Source organism: Macaca nemestrina, chromosome 20 (genome assembly GCF_043159975.1).
Source record: "Macaca nemestrina isolate mMacNem1 chromosome 20, mMacNem.hap1, whole genome shotgun sequence".
Lineage (NCBI taxonomy): Eukaryota > Metazoa > Chordata > Mammalia > Primates > Cercopithecidae > Macaca > Macaca nemestrina.
Genome location: NC_092144.1, coordinates 65,383,979 through 65,399,239, shown reverse-complemented (window position 1 = coordinate 65,399,239; position 15,261 = coordinate 65,383,979). Strand labels below are relative to the sequence as shown.

Below are 15,261 nucleotides of genomic sequence, written 5' to 3'. Positions count from 1 at the left end.
AGACCCATTTCTGCATCCCTCCCTCCCTCTCTTTTTTTCTTCCTTCCATTCCATATTCCTTGAGGTCTTCTGTTGAGTGCTGGGGCCCCAGAATAGATGCAAAGACAGACCTGACCCCCCAGGCGACTTACTGTCATCAAAACAAAGGAGAGGCACGGAGCCAGGGAATAAAATCTCCAGAGCCTGCGAGAGAGGATGGAGTTAAACAAGGAAAGCCAATGATTTCAACTTCACCTCTTTCTTTTTTCTTCCCTCTTCTTTTTTCTTTTTTCTTCCCTCTTCTTTTTTCTTTTTTCTTCTTTCTTTCTTTCTTTCTTTCTTTCTTTCTTTCTTTCTTTCTTTCTTTCCTTCTTTCTTTCTTTCTTTCTTTCTTTCTTTCCTTTCTTTCTTTCTTTCTTTCTCTTTCCCTCCCTGCCTCCCTTCTTTCCTTCCTTCCTTCCTTCCTTCCTTCCTTCCTTCCTTCCTTCCTTCCTTCCTTCCTTCCTTCCTTCCTTCCTTCCTCCCTCCCTCCCTCCCTCCCTCCCTTCCTTCTTTCCTTCCTTCCCTCCCTCCCTCCTTCCTTTCTTTTTTCTTTTCTTTTTTTTTTTTAGAAAGGGTCTCGCTTTTTCGCCAAGGCTGGAGTGCAGTGGTGTGATCTGGGCTCACCGCAAGCTCCGCCTCCTGGGTTAACGCCATTCTCCTGCCTCAGCCTCTGGAGTAGCTGGGACTACAGGCGCCCGCCACCACACCCGAGTAATTATTTTGTATTTTTAGTAGAGATGGGGTTTCACCGTGTTAGCCAGGATAGTCTCTATCTCCTGACCTCGTGATATGCCCACCTTGCCTCCCAATGTGCTGGGATTACAGGCGTGAGCCACCACGCCCAGCCCTTTTTTTTCTTTTCTTTCCTTTTCTTTTTTTTTTAGATGGAGTTTCGCTCTTGTTGCCCAGACTGGAGTGCAGTGGCACAATCTCGGCTCACTGCAACCCCCGCCTCCCGGGTTCAAGCGATTCTCCTGCCTTACCCTCTTCTTTCTTCTTTTTTTTTTTGAGACGGAGTCTCGCTCTGTTGCCCAGGCTGGAGTACAGTGGCCGGATCTCAGCTCACTGCAAGCTCCGCCTCCCGGGTTGACGCCATTCTCCTGCCTCAGCCTCCCGAGTAGCTGGGACTACAGGCGCCCGCCACCTCGCCCGGCTAGTTTTTTGTATTTTTTTTAGTAGAGACGGGGTTTCACCGTGTTAGCCAGGATGGTCTCGATCTCCTGACCTCGTGATCCGCCCGTCTCGGCCTCCCAAAGTGCTGGGATTACAGGCTTGAGCCACCGCGCCCGGCCTCTTCTTTTTTTTGACAGGGTTTCACTCTGTCCCCAGGTTGGAGTGCAGTGGTGCAATCATAGCTCGCTGCAGGCTCAACCTCCTGGGCTCAAGGGATCCTCCTGCCTCAGACTCCTGAGTAGATGGGACCACAGGCACATGCAACCATGCCTGGGTATTTTTTTTTTTAGAGAGATGGAGTCTTGCTATGTTGCCCAGGCTGGTTTCAAACTCCTGCAATCCTCCTGTCTGAGTAACTGGGACTGTAGGCATGAGCCGCCACACCAACCTCATTGTTCTTTCAACGAATGCTGCCTCCTACTCTGTTTCAAGCAAAGATGATAGTTCCATTGGCTTCTACCTTATCTCATCCCATACAGAATTTTGGGTGGTGAACAAAGACCTGTAAGATTTGGCCAGAGAACTCTCTGAGCAGCAGATTAAGTGGAGAATGAGGCAAAAATTACCCTACGTACCGAAAAAGGAGGCAGCAAACAAACTTGCTCCTAAGCTTCCTGGTAACCAATGGGGAAAGTGAAAATAGAACAGCTACACAGATTATAATATCCATGAGATTTTAAATTTTTCTCCAAAGGAATTCAGTAACTTTTCATGTGTGTGAGTGTGTGTGTGTATTGGTGTAGAGCATGTCTTTATGAAGACAGCTCTTTATGTTACTATTATTACTGCCAATAATAATCCTCACAGCAAACTCATGAAATAAACATGATCGGCTGGGCACGGTGGCTCAAGCCTGTAATCCGAGCACTTTGGGAGGCCGAGATGGGTGGATCATGAGGTCAGGAGATCGAGACCATCCTGGCTAACACGGTGAAATCCCGTCTCTACTAAAAAATACAAAAAACTAGCCAGGCGAGGTGGCGGGCGCCTGTAGTCCCAGCTACTCGGGAGGCTGAGGCAGGAGAACGGCGTAAACCCAGGAGGTGGCGCTTGCAGTGAGCAGAGATCCAGCCACTGCACTCCAGCCTGGGTGACAGAGCGAGACTCTGTCTCAAAGAAAAAAAAAAAGAAATAAACATGATCATTATTCCCGGTTGACAAATGAGCCCAAACTATGCTTTAGAGAATTTGGGGCTGGGCGTGGTGGCTCACACCTGTAAAAGTGAGGCTGAGGCGGGCGGATCACCTAAGGTCAGGAATTCAAGACCAGCCTGGCCAACATGCTGAAACCCTGTCTCTACTAAAAATACAAAAAGTAGTTGGGTGTGGTGGTAGGCACCTGTAATCCCAGCTGCTAGGGAGGCTGAGGCAGGAGACTCGCTGGAACCCAGGAGGCGGAGGTTGCAGTGAGTCGAGATCGTGCCATTGCACTCCAGCCTGGACAACAAGAGCAAAACTCCATCGAGAGAGAGAGAATGAATTCCTGTGAAATGCTCAGAATCACACAGCCAGAAAGCCTGCCTCTAAATCCTGGGATTGATTTAGGTGATGACAATGGGGTCCTTGGTTCTCCGTCTCAACAAGAAAGCAGAGCGGTAGAAGAACAAAACCATTACAAATGGCAGTCCACACTGGGACCAAAACGTAAAAGGGCTGAGATAATTTAGGGAGGGTAGGCCGGGCGCGGTGGCTCAAGCCTGTAATCCCAGCACTTTGGGAGGCCGAGACGGGCGGATCACGAGGTCAGGAGATCGAGACCATCCTGGGTAACACAGTGAAACCCCGTCTCTACTAAAAATACAAAAACTTAGCCGGGCGAGGTGGCAGGCGCCTGTAGTCCCAGCTACTCGGGAGGCTGAGGCAGGAGAATGGCGTCAACCCGGGAGGCGGAGCTTGCAGTGAGCTGAGATCCGGCCACTGCATTCCAGCCTGGGTGACAGAGCGAGACTCCGTCTCAAAAAAAAAAAAAAAAAAAAAAAAATTTAGGGAGGGTGGACAGGGGCAGCCTTCCTGAGGAGGTGCCGTCTGGGCCATGACTTGAATGACAAGGAGGAATGAAGCTTGCAAAGGTTAGGGAGAAAAACGGTGGAATATTATTTGGTCATAAAACAGAAGGAAGCATTGATTCCTACTTCAGCATAGATGAGTCCTGAAAATATTATGCCAAGTGAAGGAAGCGGACACAGAAGGCTGCATAGTGCAAGATTCCTTCCAAAAGAAACCTCCTGAACTGACAGATTCATACAGACAGAAAGATTCGTGGTTGTCAGGGACTGAGGAGAAAGAAATGGGGAGATAAGTGGGGTATGGGTTTTCTTTTGGAGTGAAGAGAAAGTTCTGGAACTAGATAGTGGTGATGGTTGCACAGCATTGTGAATGTACGAAATGTCATCCACAATTAATAGTGTGTGTGCTTTACACCAATTTAAAAAGAAAACAAGGCCAAGCACGATGGCTCATGCCTTAATCCCAGCACTTCGGGAGGCCAAGGCAGGAGGATTGCTCGAGCCCAGGAGTTCCAGACCAGCCTGGGCAACATAGTGAGACCCTGTCTCTACAAAAGAATAGAAAAAAATCAGCTGGACATGGTGATGCGTATCTGTAGACCCCGCTACCTGGGAGGCTGAGGCGGGAGGATTGCTTGAGTCTAAGATTTAGAGGCTGATGTGAGTTGTGATTATGCCACTGCATTCCAGCCTGCGCCACAGAAGGAGATCTTGTCAAAAAAAAAAAAAAAAGAAAAAGAAAAAAAGAAAGAAAGAAAAGAAAAGAAAAACAAAACAGGCTAGTCATAGTGACTCAGGCCTGTAATCCCAGCACTTTGGGAGGCAGGAGGATTGCTTGGGGCCCAGGGTTTGAGACCAGCCTGGATAATAAACTGAGACCTAATCTCTATTTTTTAAATTTGTAAAGTTAGCTAGGTATGGGGGAATGTGCCTGTAGTTCTAGCTACTAGGGATGCAGAGGTGGGAGGATTGCTTGAGCCCAGGAGTTTCGGGCTGAAGTACTCCAGCCTGGGCAACAGAGAAAGTCCCTGTCTTAAATAAATAAATAAAGCCGGGCGCGGTGGCTCATGCCTGTAATCCCAGCACTTTGGGAGACCAAGGCAGGCAGATCACCTGAGGTCAGGAGTTTGAGAACAGCCTGACCAACACGGAGAAACCCCATCTCTACTGAAAATACAAAATTAGCTGGGTGTGGTGGCGCATGCCTGTAGTCCCAGTTACTCAGGAGACTGAGGTGGGAGAATCGCTTGAACCGGGGAGGCGGAGGTTGCAGTGAACCGAGATCGTGACATTGCACTCCAGCCTGGGCAACAAGAGTGAAACTCCGTCTCAGATAAATAAATAACAGCCTGGGCAACTAGTGAGACCCTTTCGCTACATACAGACACACACACACACACACACACACACACACACACACACACACACACATACACATACACACACATACATATGCACACATACACACATACACACATACATACACACACACGCATACACATACACACATACATATACACACATATATACATACACACACATATACATACACATACACACAGAGATACACACATACACATGACACACACATACATACACATACACGCATGCACACACATACATACATACATACATACATACACACATACATACATACATACATACATATCCAGGCATGGCGGCACTTGCCTGTGGTCCCAGCTACTAAAGATGAGGGGGAGGAGAATTCAAGGCAAAAGAACCCCAAGTTGCAAAGGCCCTGGGGTTCAAACGGCATGGTGTGTTCTTCAAGGAGCCAAGAGGCTGGTGTGGCTTCAGGGGTGGATAACTGCATAGGGAATAGGGAGCCAAGCTAAGGAGCTGGGAATGTGTCCAGGTGCGGCGGGAAACATTTGGAGGATTTGAAGAGGTGGGAGACATTATTTTATTTATGTTAAAGATCACTCTGGGACAGGTGCGGTGGCTCATGCCTGTAATTCAAGCACTTTGGGAGGCTGAGGCCGGTGGAGCACTTGAGGTCAGGAGTTTGAGACCAGCCTGGGCAACATGGTGAAACCCCGACTCTACTAAAAATACAAAAAAATCACTGAGGCTGGGCATGGTGGCTCACGCCTGTAATCCTAGCACTTTTGGAGGCTGAAGGCAGGTGGATTTCCTGAGCTCAGGAATTTGAGACCAGCCTGGGCAGCATGGTGAAACCTCGTCTCTACTAAAAATACAAAAATTAGCAGGGCTTGGTGGTGGGCACCTGTAATCCGAGCTACTCAGGAGGCTGAGGCAGAAGAATTGCTAGAACCTGGGAGGCGGAGGTTGCAGTGAGCCAAGATCATGCCACCGCACTCCAGCCTGGGTGACACAGCAAGACTCCGTCTCAAAAAAAAAAAAAAAAATCGCCAGGCTCAGTGGCTCACGCCTGTAATTCCAACACTTTGAAAGGCCGAGGCGGGCAGATCACCTGAGGTCGTGAGTTGGAGACCAGCCTGACCAACACGGAGAAACCCTGTGTCTACTAAAAATACAGAATTAGCCGGGCGTCGTGGCGCATGACTGTAATCCCAGTTACTCGGGAGGCTGAGGCAGAAGAATGACTTGAATCCGGGATGCGGAGGTTGCAGTGAGCCAAGATGGTGCCATTGCACTCCAGCCTGGGCAACAAGAGTGAAACTCCATCTCAACAAACAAACAAACAAAACAAAAAACATACACACACACACAAAATAAAATAAAAATAAAAATACAAAAATTAGCGGGGCGTGGTGGCACACGCCTGTAGTCCCAGCTACTTGGGAGGCTGGGACAGGAGAATCACTTGAACCTGGGAGGTGGAGGTTGCAGTGAGCCGAGATCACGCCACTGCACTCCAGTCTGGGCGTCGCAGCAAGACTCCGTCTCAAAAAATCACTCTGGCTCGTTTGCTGAGAATATGTTGGGGGAGTGGGAGAAATAGGGAGGAAAGGCATTAATTCTCCAGAGAGAAAGCCAGGATCTGGGGCTCTTGCAGGCTTAGAGCTGGCCTGGGAGAGGCTGGTTAGCCAGGCTGATTCTACAGGAACTGCTGAGGTCTCAGCCTTCATTTCCCCAGTGGGTATTGTCTTCCCAGTACCCAGATCTGCCCTCAGGAGGCAGATCCGCTGCCCCTCTGCCAGCTACACGCTACATTCCCATCTCACAGAGCAGGAGACTGAGGCTCAGAAAGGGTGACTGGTCTAAGCTCATGTGTCTGGGCAAGGAAAGGAGGCAGAGAGCCAAGTTTCCTTGGGCGCTGAGCCCAGTGCGGAGTGCTGGAGTGATCTAGAGATGTGCCTCATTCAGACTCTGCTTTTTTTTTTTTTTTTTTTTGACAGTGTTGCTCTGTTGCCCAGGCTGGAGTCCAGAGGCGCAGCTCACTGCAACCTCCGCCTCCCGGGTTCAACAGACTCTCCTGCCTCAGCTTCCAGAGTAGCTGGGATTACAGGTGTGTGTCACCACGCCCGGTTGATTTTTGTATTTTTTAAGGTAGAGGCGCTGTTTCACCATGTTGGCCAGGCTGGTCTCCAACTCCTGACCTCAAGTGATCTGCCCACCTCGACCTCCCAAAGTGTTGGGATTACAAGTGTGAGCCACAGAGCCCGGCCGACTTACCCTTATTTTAATGCAGTGCATTTAACTGTACGATTACAGAATTTACCTGTAGTTTTTTTTAATTCATGTCAGAAGGGTAATGTGCCGATGTCGTAACAAGGTTTGAAGGAGGCACATCTCACACATGCGCGTGAACACCCAATCATCCCGCCTAGAAACTACAAAAGGATATAGCTGTAAGTTTAAATTATTGCTTCGTGCGACAATAACCAGCTTACAAAATCCCTGAATATTTAATGACCTGCACATCAGCGCCCCACCTGTGGGCAGCTCTGTGTGGTAGAGCCCACGTTGTGCTGGGGCGGGGAGCGGGCTCAGAAGCCTGCCGTCTAAAGTCTAGACACTTCACTTTATTTGGGTTGCTCAAAATTCAGTTACGTAGGAGCAAAGGCAGCAGATGGAAAAAAGAAAAAAAAAAAAAACAGGAAATAAGATTATGCTCCGTTCACTCTCAATTTTACTCAGCCCAGGGCCCCTCCATTCCAGAAATTTGGACCGACCCTGACTCCGCCCCAACCTGTTTCAGCCCCGCCCCTTCTCCCGTCAGCGCCGTCGTCATGACAACCGCGTCCGCACGTCCTCTTCCCCTAGGGGTGGGGGAAGCCTGGCCCTCAGTGCTCCCATTGGCCAAAAGTTTGTAGGGGGCGGGCCTCGCACACTTTCATTGGTCAGTTGCTCGCTGTGGTCCCATCCCCCATGCTCCCATTGGTTGATTGATCGAAAAGGGCGGGGACTCTGGGCTGCAGTTGCAGAGTGCCGCGGGTCCACAGTGCTGCACCGAGCAGAGAGGAAGGGGCGTCCTGGGATATTTGGAGGATAAAGGTGTGGGCAGGGTATCATGTGGAGGCAAAGGGGCGAGAAGTGCGGGGCGGTGGGAGGGGAGCGGGGCGGGCAATATGTGGGATTCTCAGAATGTCTTTTCCGCAGGGTGATGACCACACCTGCCGGCTCCGGCAGGGGCTTCGGCTCCGTGTCCTGGTGGGGCCTGTCCCCGGCGCTGGACCTGCAGGCTGAAAGTGAGTCCCACCACGCAAGGTCTGATACACCGTCTGCCTTCCCAGCCTGAGCAGACGGCCTTTTAGAGCTCGTAGTCCCAGCGTCGGTGGCAGGGGGCGCGCTAACGTTCTCCAAGGATCCAACGGCGGAGGGCGCGCTCCCAGGGGCAGCCCCGAGGTCCTGTCTGCAGACTATGAATCCCAGAATACTCGAAGGAAACACCTCCCCTTAGAACCTAGGCCGCAGGCGCGACGCCTACTGGGATTTGTAGTCCATTGTTGCAGGGGATGCTACGGTGTTCGGTCTGCCAACCACCATGGTGCCCCAGCCGGCTTTCATCTTGCCAGGTCCTCCTGTGGACCCAGATTCCCAGGCCGATACGGTGCACAGCACCCCCGAGCTAGACGTGCTGCTTCTGGGCTCTGTGGATGGACGGCACCTGCTGCGGACGCTGTCCCGAGCGAAGCTCTGGCCTCGCAGGAGGTTCAACGTGAGCTGGGATGAAGATGAGAGCCCAGATTCCCGAGTCCTTGAGGGAGGAAGGGATTGGAATTCTAAAACCTCAGGTCCAGGAATGAAGGGGCTGCAGACTCCTAGATCTGAGGGAGGTGGAAGTTGGGAGCGAACTCATGCGTCTTGGGGAAGGAAGGGGCTGGGGTTTGGAACTCGTGGGTTCTGTAGTGAGGAAGAGCTCAAAGATCAGGTCTTCTGAGGAATGGAAGGAAAGAGGGCTCTGGGGACCCAGACTCCTGTGTTTGAAGGAAGAGGCTGGTACAGAACTCCTGGGTGTGTGGAAGGAGACAGCTGAGGGCCTGCTCTCCTGGGTCTCCTAGGGCCCAGGCAAACAGGTCTCAGAATTATTCTACCCTGTCCATCCTTCTAGTTCTTTGTGCTGGAGAATAATCTGGAAGCTGTGGCCCGACACATGTTGATCTTCAGCTTAGCCCTAGAGGATCCAGAGAAGATGGGGCTGCAAGGTCTGTTGCTAGGACCCAGGAATTCTGACTGCTGGTCTCCTCCCCCTCCCTAGAGGGATTCTGGCATTTCAACGGTACAATTAACAAGTTTGGTTATTTTTCCGGGAGGCAGAGGTTGCACTGAGCCGAGATCGCGCCATTGCACTCCAGCCTGGGCAACGGTAGCAAAACTCCATCTAAAAACCAAAAATGTTTGGTATTTTCCAGTGTGGTACCTCTGATGGAAAAAAAAAAATCATATATATTTATTGATGATGGTCCCCTCTGATGTAATTTGCCATCTTAGAGCCTCAGCTTCTCCTACCTGTAAAATGGGGCTAAATATAATACATCTTAGAGCCACTTAGAAAATTCCAGGAGAGGCTGGGTGCAGTGGTTCACACCTGTAATCCCAGCACTTTGGGAGGCCGAGGCGGGTGAATCACGAGGTCAGGAGATCAAGACCATCCTGCTCAACATGGTAAAACCCCATCTCTACTATAAATACAAAAATTAGCCGGGCGTGGTGGCGGGTGCCTGTAGTCCCAGTTACTCGGGAGGCTGAGGCAGGAGAATCCCTTGAACCCGTGAGGCGGAGGTTGCAGTGAGCCAAGATCATGCCATTGCACTCCAGCCTGGGTGACAAGAGCAAAACCTCCATCTAAAAAAGAAAAAGAAAAAGAAAACAGGTTTGTTTGTTTGTTTTTTGAGGCAGAGTCTTGCCCCGTTGTCCAGGTTGGAGTGCAATGGCACAATCTTGGCTCCCCATAACCTCTGCCTCCTGGATTCAAGCAATTCTCCTGCCTCAGTCTCCCAAGTAGCTGGGATTACAGGCATGCATCACCATGCCCGGCTAATTTTTTGTACTTTTAGTAGAGCCGGGGTTTCACCATGTTGGCCAGGATGGTCTCGAGCTCCTGACCTCAGGTGATCTGCCCACCTTGGCCTGCCAAAGTGCTGGGTTTACACGCATGAGCCATCTCACCTGGCCCCAAGAATAAAGGTTTAATTGACTCACAGTTCCACAGGCTGTACAGGGAGCATGCATGGCTGTGAAGGCCTCAGGAAACTTACAATCACGACAGAAGGTGAAGGGGATGCAGGCACCTTTTCCATGGCAGGAGAAGGAGCAAGAGAGGCAGCGGGGAAGAGTCACACACTTTCAAACAACCAGATTTTGTCGGAACTCACTATCACGAGAACAGTAAGGGAGAAATCTGCCCCCATGACCCTATCACCTCGCATCAGGCCCCACCTCCAACGTTTGGGGATTACAATTCAACATGAGATTTAGGTGGGACACAGATCCAAACCATATCAGTCATTAATAACCCAGAGAATTCAGAGTACAGATTGTTCAAAGTTCTTAAACAGCTAGAACTAAACTGATCTATTTTACTAAAAGGCACACAGTTCTCTTCTATTAAGTTCTTAAACAACTAACATGAAACTATTTCTTTTTTTTTTTTTTTGAGATGGAGTCTCGCTCTGTCGCCCAGGCTGGAGTGCAGTGGCCGGATCTCAGCTCACTGCAAGCTCCGCCTCCCGGGTTTACGCCATTCTCCTGCCTCAGCCTCCCGAGTAGCTGGGACTACAGGCGCCCGCCACCTTGCCCGGCTAGTTTTTTTTTTTTGTATTTTTTAGTAGAGACGGGGTTTCACCATGTTAGCCCGGATGGTCTTGATCTCCTGACCTCGTGATCCGCCCGTCTCGGCCTCCCAAAGTGCTGGGATTACAGGCTTGAGCCACCGCGCCCGGCACATGAAACTATTTCTATGTCTATGTGTATATATATATATATATATATTATATACAATGAAAGGTATATACACTCATCCCTCAGTAACACTGGGGACTGGTTCCAGGACCCCTGCAGATACCAAGATCCGAGGATGCTCAAGTCCCTCATAAAATGGTGTAGTACTGTCAGGGGCAGTGGCACACGCCTGTAATCCTAACACTTTGGGAGCCTGAAGTGGGAGGACTGCTTGAGACCATGAGTTTGAGACTGGCCTGGTCAACATAGTGAGACTCCGTCTTTACAAGAAATAAAATATTAGCTGGGTGTGGTAGCTAATGACTAGTCCCAGCTAGTTGGGAAGCTGGAGGGGGAGGGTCCCTTAAGCCCAGGTGGTCGAGGTTACTGTGAACTATGACAGCACAACTGCACTCAGCCTGGGCAACAGAGTGAGACACTGTCTCAAAACAAAAAAAGATATACTCACAAATAGCCTGTACACATCCTCCCATACACCGTAAATCATCTCTAGATTACCTATAATATAGGCCAGGCATGGTGGCTCACGCCAATGCTGGCATCCCAGCATTTTGGGAGGCCGAGGTGGGTGGATCACCTGAGGTCGGGAGTTCTCGACCAGCCTGACCAACATGGAGAAACCCCATCTCTACTAAAAACAAAAACAAAAACAAAAACAAAATTAGCCGGGGTGGTGGCCCATGCTTATAATCCCAGCTACTCGGAAGGCTGAGGCAGGAGAATCACTTGAACCCAGGAGGCAGAGGTTGTGGTGAGCCAAGATCGTGCCATTGGGCTCCAGCCTGGGAAACAAGAGTGAAACTCCGTCTCAAAAAAAAAAAAGGATTACCTATAATATGTAATACAATGTAAATGCTTACACCATATTTTACAATTTGTATTTTTGTTTTACTGTTGTATTGTTATCTTTTGCCCCAAATATTCTGTGTCGGCGGTGAGTGTGGAATCTGCAATTCTAATTCCCTCTTCTAGGTAGTTATTTATTTTAGAGGCGGAGTCTCATTCTGTTGTCCAGGTTGGAGTGCAATGGCACGATCTCAGCTCACTGCAACCTCCGCCTCCGGGTTCAAGCGATTCTCCAGCCTCAGCCTCCCGAGTAACTGCGACTACAGGCGCCTGCCACCTCGCCCACGGCCCTGTTCTTCATGTAGTTTTTGGAATGCGTGGGGAGTTTGCAGGGGTTCATTGTCTTCATTATATGACTATGACCTAACATATTAACGGTCTAATTCCTGGGCTCCCTCCTCCGCACATTCCCCCAATTATCTCCCCCTCTCCCTAGAGCGGAGCGAGACCTTCCTGGAGGTGTGGGGGAACGCGCTGCTGCGCCCGCCGGTGGCCGCCTTCGTGCGCGCCCAGGCCGACCTGCTGGCTCACCTGGTCCCCGAGCCCGACCGCCTGGAGGAGCAGCTGCCCTGGCTCAGCCTCCGAGCCCTCAAGGTGCCGCCGCCCGGCCTCCATCTGGGATCGGGTGGCCGCGGGAAGAATGGAAGTGCGCAGTCCAAAGGACGTGCGTTGATGGAGCAGGCGGCGGGTTCGGGAGTTCGAGTCCCAGTTCCCCGACTCCCACTGTGGGATTTGGCCTGGGGGCAGCAGGTGGCTTCTGCTTTCGGAACCTCAGTTTTTCCATCCGAGAAACGGGGGCATCGTTCCCCTGTTCTGGGATGGGAGACAGGGTCAATTAGAAGCCGCTCTCCCTGCATCCCTCTCTGCTTCCCTCTCTCCCCACGCGTGCCTCGCCCCGCAGTTCCGCGAGCGGGACGCCCTGGAGGCCGTGTTCCGCTTCTGGGCGGGCGGCGAGAAAGGGCCGGAGGCCTTCCCCATGAGCCGCCTCTGGGACTTGCGGCTGCGCCACTACCTGGGCTCCCGCTACGACGCCCGGCGCGGTGTCAGCGACTGGGACCTGCGCATGAAGCTGCATGACCGCGGGGTGAGGGGCACAGGAGGAGGGGCTGGGGGCCTGGACTCCCGGGTCTGAGGGAGGAGGGGCTGGGGGTCTGGACTCCCGGGTCTGAGGGAGGAGGGGCTGGGGACCTGGACGTCCGGGTCTGAGGGAGGAGACGCTGGGGGCCTGGACTCCCGGGTCTGAGGGAGGAGGGCCTGGGGGCCTGGACTCCTGGGTCTGAGGGAGGAGACACTGGGGGTCTGGACTCCTGGGTCTGAGGGAGGAGACACTGGGGGTCTGGACTCCTGGGTCTGAGGGAGGAGGGACTGGGGACCTGGACGTCCGGGTCTGAGGGAGGAGGGCCTGGGGACCTGGACGTCCGGGTCTGAGGGAGGAGGGGCCGGGGGTCTGGACTCCCGGGTCTGAGGGAGGAGGGGCCGGGGGCCTGGACTCCCGGGTCTGAGGGAGGAGGGACTGGGGGGTCTGGACTCCCGGGTCTGAGGGAGGAGGGGCTGGGGGCCTGGACTCCTGGGTCTGAGGGAGGAGGGGCTGGGGGTCTGGACTCCCGGGTCTGAGGGAGGAGGGGCCGGGGGCCTGGACTCCCGGGTCTGAGGGAGGAGGGACTGGGGGGTCTGGACTCCCGGGTCTGAGGGAGGAGGGGCTGGGGGCCTGGACTCCTGGGTCTGAGGGAGGAGGGGCCGGGGGTCTGGACTCCCGGGTCTGAGGGAGGAGGGGCCGGGGATCTGGACTCCCGGGTCTGAGGGAGGAGGGGCCGGGGATCTGGACTCCCGGGTCTGAGGGAGGAGGGGCCGGGGATCTGGACTCCCGGGTCTGAGGGAGGAGGGGCTGGGGGTCTGGACTCCCGGGTCTGAGGGAGGAGGGTTTGGGGATCTGGACTCCCGGGTCTGAGGGAGGAGGGGCCGGGGGTCTGGACTCCCGGGTCTGAGGGAGGAGGGGCCGGGGATCTGGACTCCCGGGTCTGAGGGAGGAGGGGCTGGGGGTCTGGACTCCCGGGTCTGAGGGAGGAGGGGCCGGGGGTCTGGACTCCCGGGTCTGAGGGAGGAGGGACTGGGGTCTGGACTCCCGGGTCTGAGGGAGGAGGGTTTGGGGATCTGGACTCCCGGGTCTGAGGGAGGAGGGGCCGGGGGCCTGGACTCCCGGGTCTGAGGGAGGAGGGGCTGGGGGTCTGGACTCCCGGGTCTGAGGGAGGAGGGGCTGGGGGTCTGGACTCCCGGGTCTGAGGGAGGAGGGGCTGGGGTCTGGACTCCCGGGTCTGAGGGAGGAGGGGCTGGGGTCTGGACTCCCGGGTCTGAGGGAGGAGACACTGGGGGCCTGGACTCCGGGTCTGAGGGAGGAGGGTCTGGGGTCTGGACTCCCGGGTCTGAGGGAGGAGGGTCTGGGGGTCTGGACTCCTGGGTCTGAGGGAGGAGGGTTTGGGGATCTGGACTCCTGGGTCTGAGGGAGGAGGGGCTGGGGGCCTGGACTCCTGGGTCTGAGGGAGGAGGGGCTGGGGGCCTGGACTCCTGGGTCTGAGGGAGGAGGGTTTGGGGATCTGGACTCCCGGGTCTGAGGGAGGAGGGGCCGGGGGCCTGGACTCCCGGGTCTGAGGGAGGAGGGTTTGGGGATCTGGACTCCCGGGTCTGAGGGAGGAGGGGCTGGGGGCCTGGACTCCCGGGTCTGAGGGAGGAGGGTCTGGGGTCTGGACTCCCGGGTCTGAGGGAGGAGGGTCTGGGGGTCTGGACTCCTGGGTCTGAGGGAGGAGGGTTTGGGGATCTGGACTCCTGGGTCTGAGGGAGGAGGGACTGGGGCCTGGACTCCTGGGTCTGAGGGAGGAGGGACTGGGGCCTGGACTCCTGGGTCTGAGGGAGGAGGGGCTGGGGGCCTGGACTCCTGGGTCTGAGGGAGGATGGTGTAGGGGTCCCTCCATGGTGGGTTCATTGAGGGGTCCCTTTTTCCTGCCCCCCACCCCAGGCCCAAGTCATTCACACCCAGGAGTTCCGACGCTGGCGGGACACAGGCGTCGCCTTTGAACTCAGGGACTCCAGCGCCTATCACGTGCCCAACCGGACCCTGGCGTCGGGTCGCCTCCTGAGCTACGTGCGTGTCCACTGCCTGTCCTGGCCCACTGCTGCTTCTCGGAGACCCAGGAGTCAGGGTCCCCAGCCTCGACCTCACCCGCCTCCTCTCTCCCTCCTTTTCCAGCGCGGGGAGCGCGTGGCAGCGCGCGGGTACTGGGGGGACATCGCCACAGGGCCCTTCGTGGCCTTCGGCATCGAAGCCGACGACGAGAGCCTTCTGCGGACCAGCAACGGACAGCCGGTCAAGGTGCGCGGCGAGGCTGGGACTGGGGGTGGGAGTGGGGCTGGGGGTGGGAGTGGGGCTGGGGGTGGGGCTGGGGGTGGGAGTGGGGCTGGGGGTGGGGCTGGGGGTGGGGGTGGGAGTGGGGCTGGGGGTGGGGGTGGGGCTGGGGGTGGGGCTGGGGGTGGGAGTGGGGCTGGGGGTGGGGCTGGGGGTGGGAGTGGGGCTGGGGTGGGGCTGGGGGTGGGAGTGGGGGTGGGAGTGGGGCTGGGGGTGCGAGTGGGGCTGGGGGTGGGGCTGGGGGTGGGGCTGGGGGTGGGAGTGGGGCTGGGGGTGGGAGTGGGGCTGGGGGTGGGGCTGGGGTGGGAGTGGGGGGTGGGAGTGGGGCTGGGGGTGGGAGTGGGGGTGGGAGTGGGGCTGGGGGTGGGAGTGGGGCTGGGGGTGGGGCTGGGGGTGGGGCTGGGGGTGGGGTGGGGCTGGGGGTGGGAGTGGGGCTGGGGGTGGGAGTGGGGCTGGGGGTGGGGCTGA

The 15,261-nt window shown here is 54.8% G+C and overlaps 1 protein-coding gene and 1 non-coding gene across 2 annotated transcripts in view; one reads left to right on the top strand and one right to left on the bottom strand.

The window, feature by feature from the left end:
* Window positions 1-6,887: 6,887 nt before the first annotated feature.
* Window positions 6,888-6,991, bottom strand: LOC112429425 (small nucleolar RNA U13). The gene has a single exon (XR_003021630.2). It is a non-coding gene; the product is annotated as a small nucleolar RNA U13 (small nucleolar RNA).
* A 513-nt stretch (window positions 6,992-7,504) lies between these two features.
* Window positions 7,505-15,261, top strand: part of LOC105496972 (dynein axonemal assembly factor 3) — a 9,047-nt gene continuing 1,290 nt past the window's right edge. Inside the window, exons 1-8 of the mRNA XM_071086217.1 lie at window positions 7,505-7,643; window positions 7,749-7,837; window positions 8,165-8,307; window positions 8,701-8,794; window positions 11,833-11,990; window positions 12,298-12,480; window positions 14,407-14,532; window positions 14,638-14,785. Coding sequence (XP_070942318.1) covers window positions 7,753-7,837; window positions 8,165-8,307; window positions 8,701-8,794; window positions 11,833-11,990; window positions 12,298-12,480; window positions 14,407-14,532; window positions 14,638-14,785 — 937 coding nt within the window. The 5' untranslated portion in view covers window positions 7,505-7,643; window positions 7,749-7,752. The remainder of the gene's footprint in view (window positions 7,644-7,748; window positions 7,838-8,164; window positions 8,308-8,700; window positions 8,795-11,832; window positions 11,991-12,297; window positions 12,481-14,406; window positions 14,533-14,637; window positions 14,786-15,261) is intronic.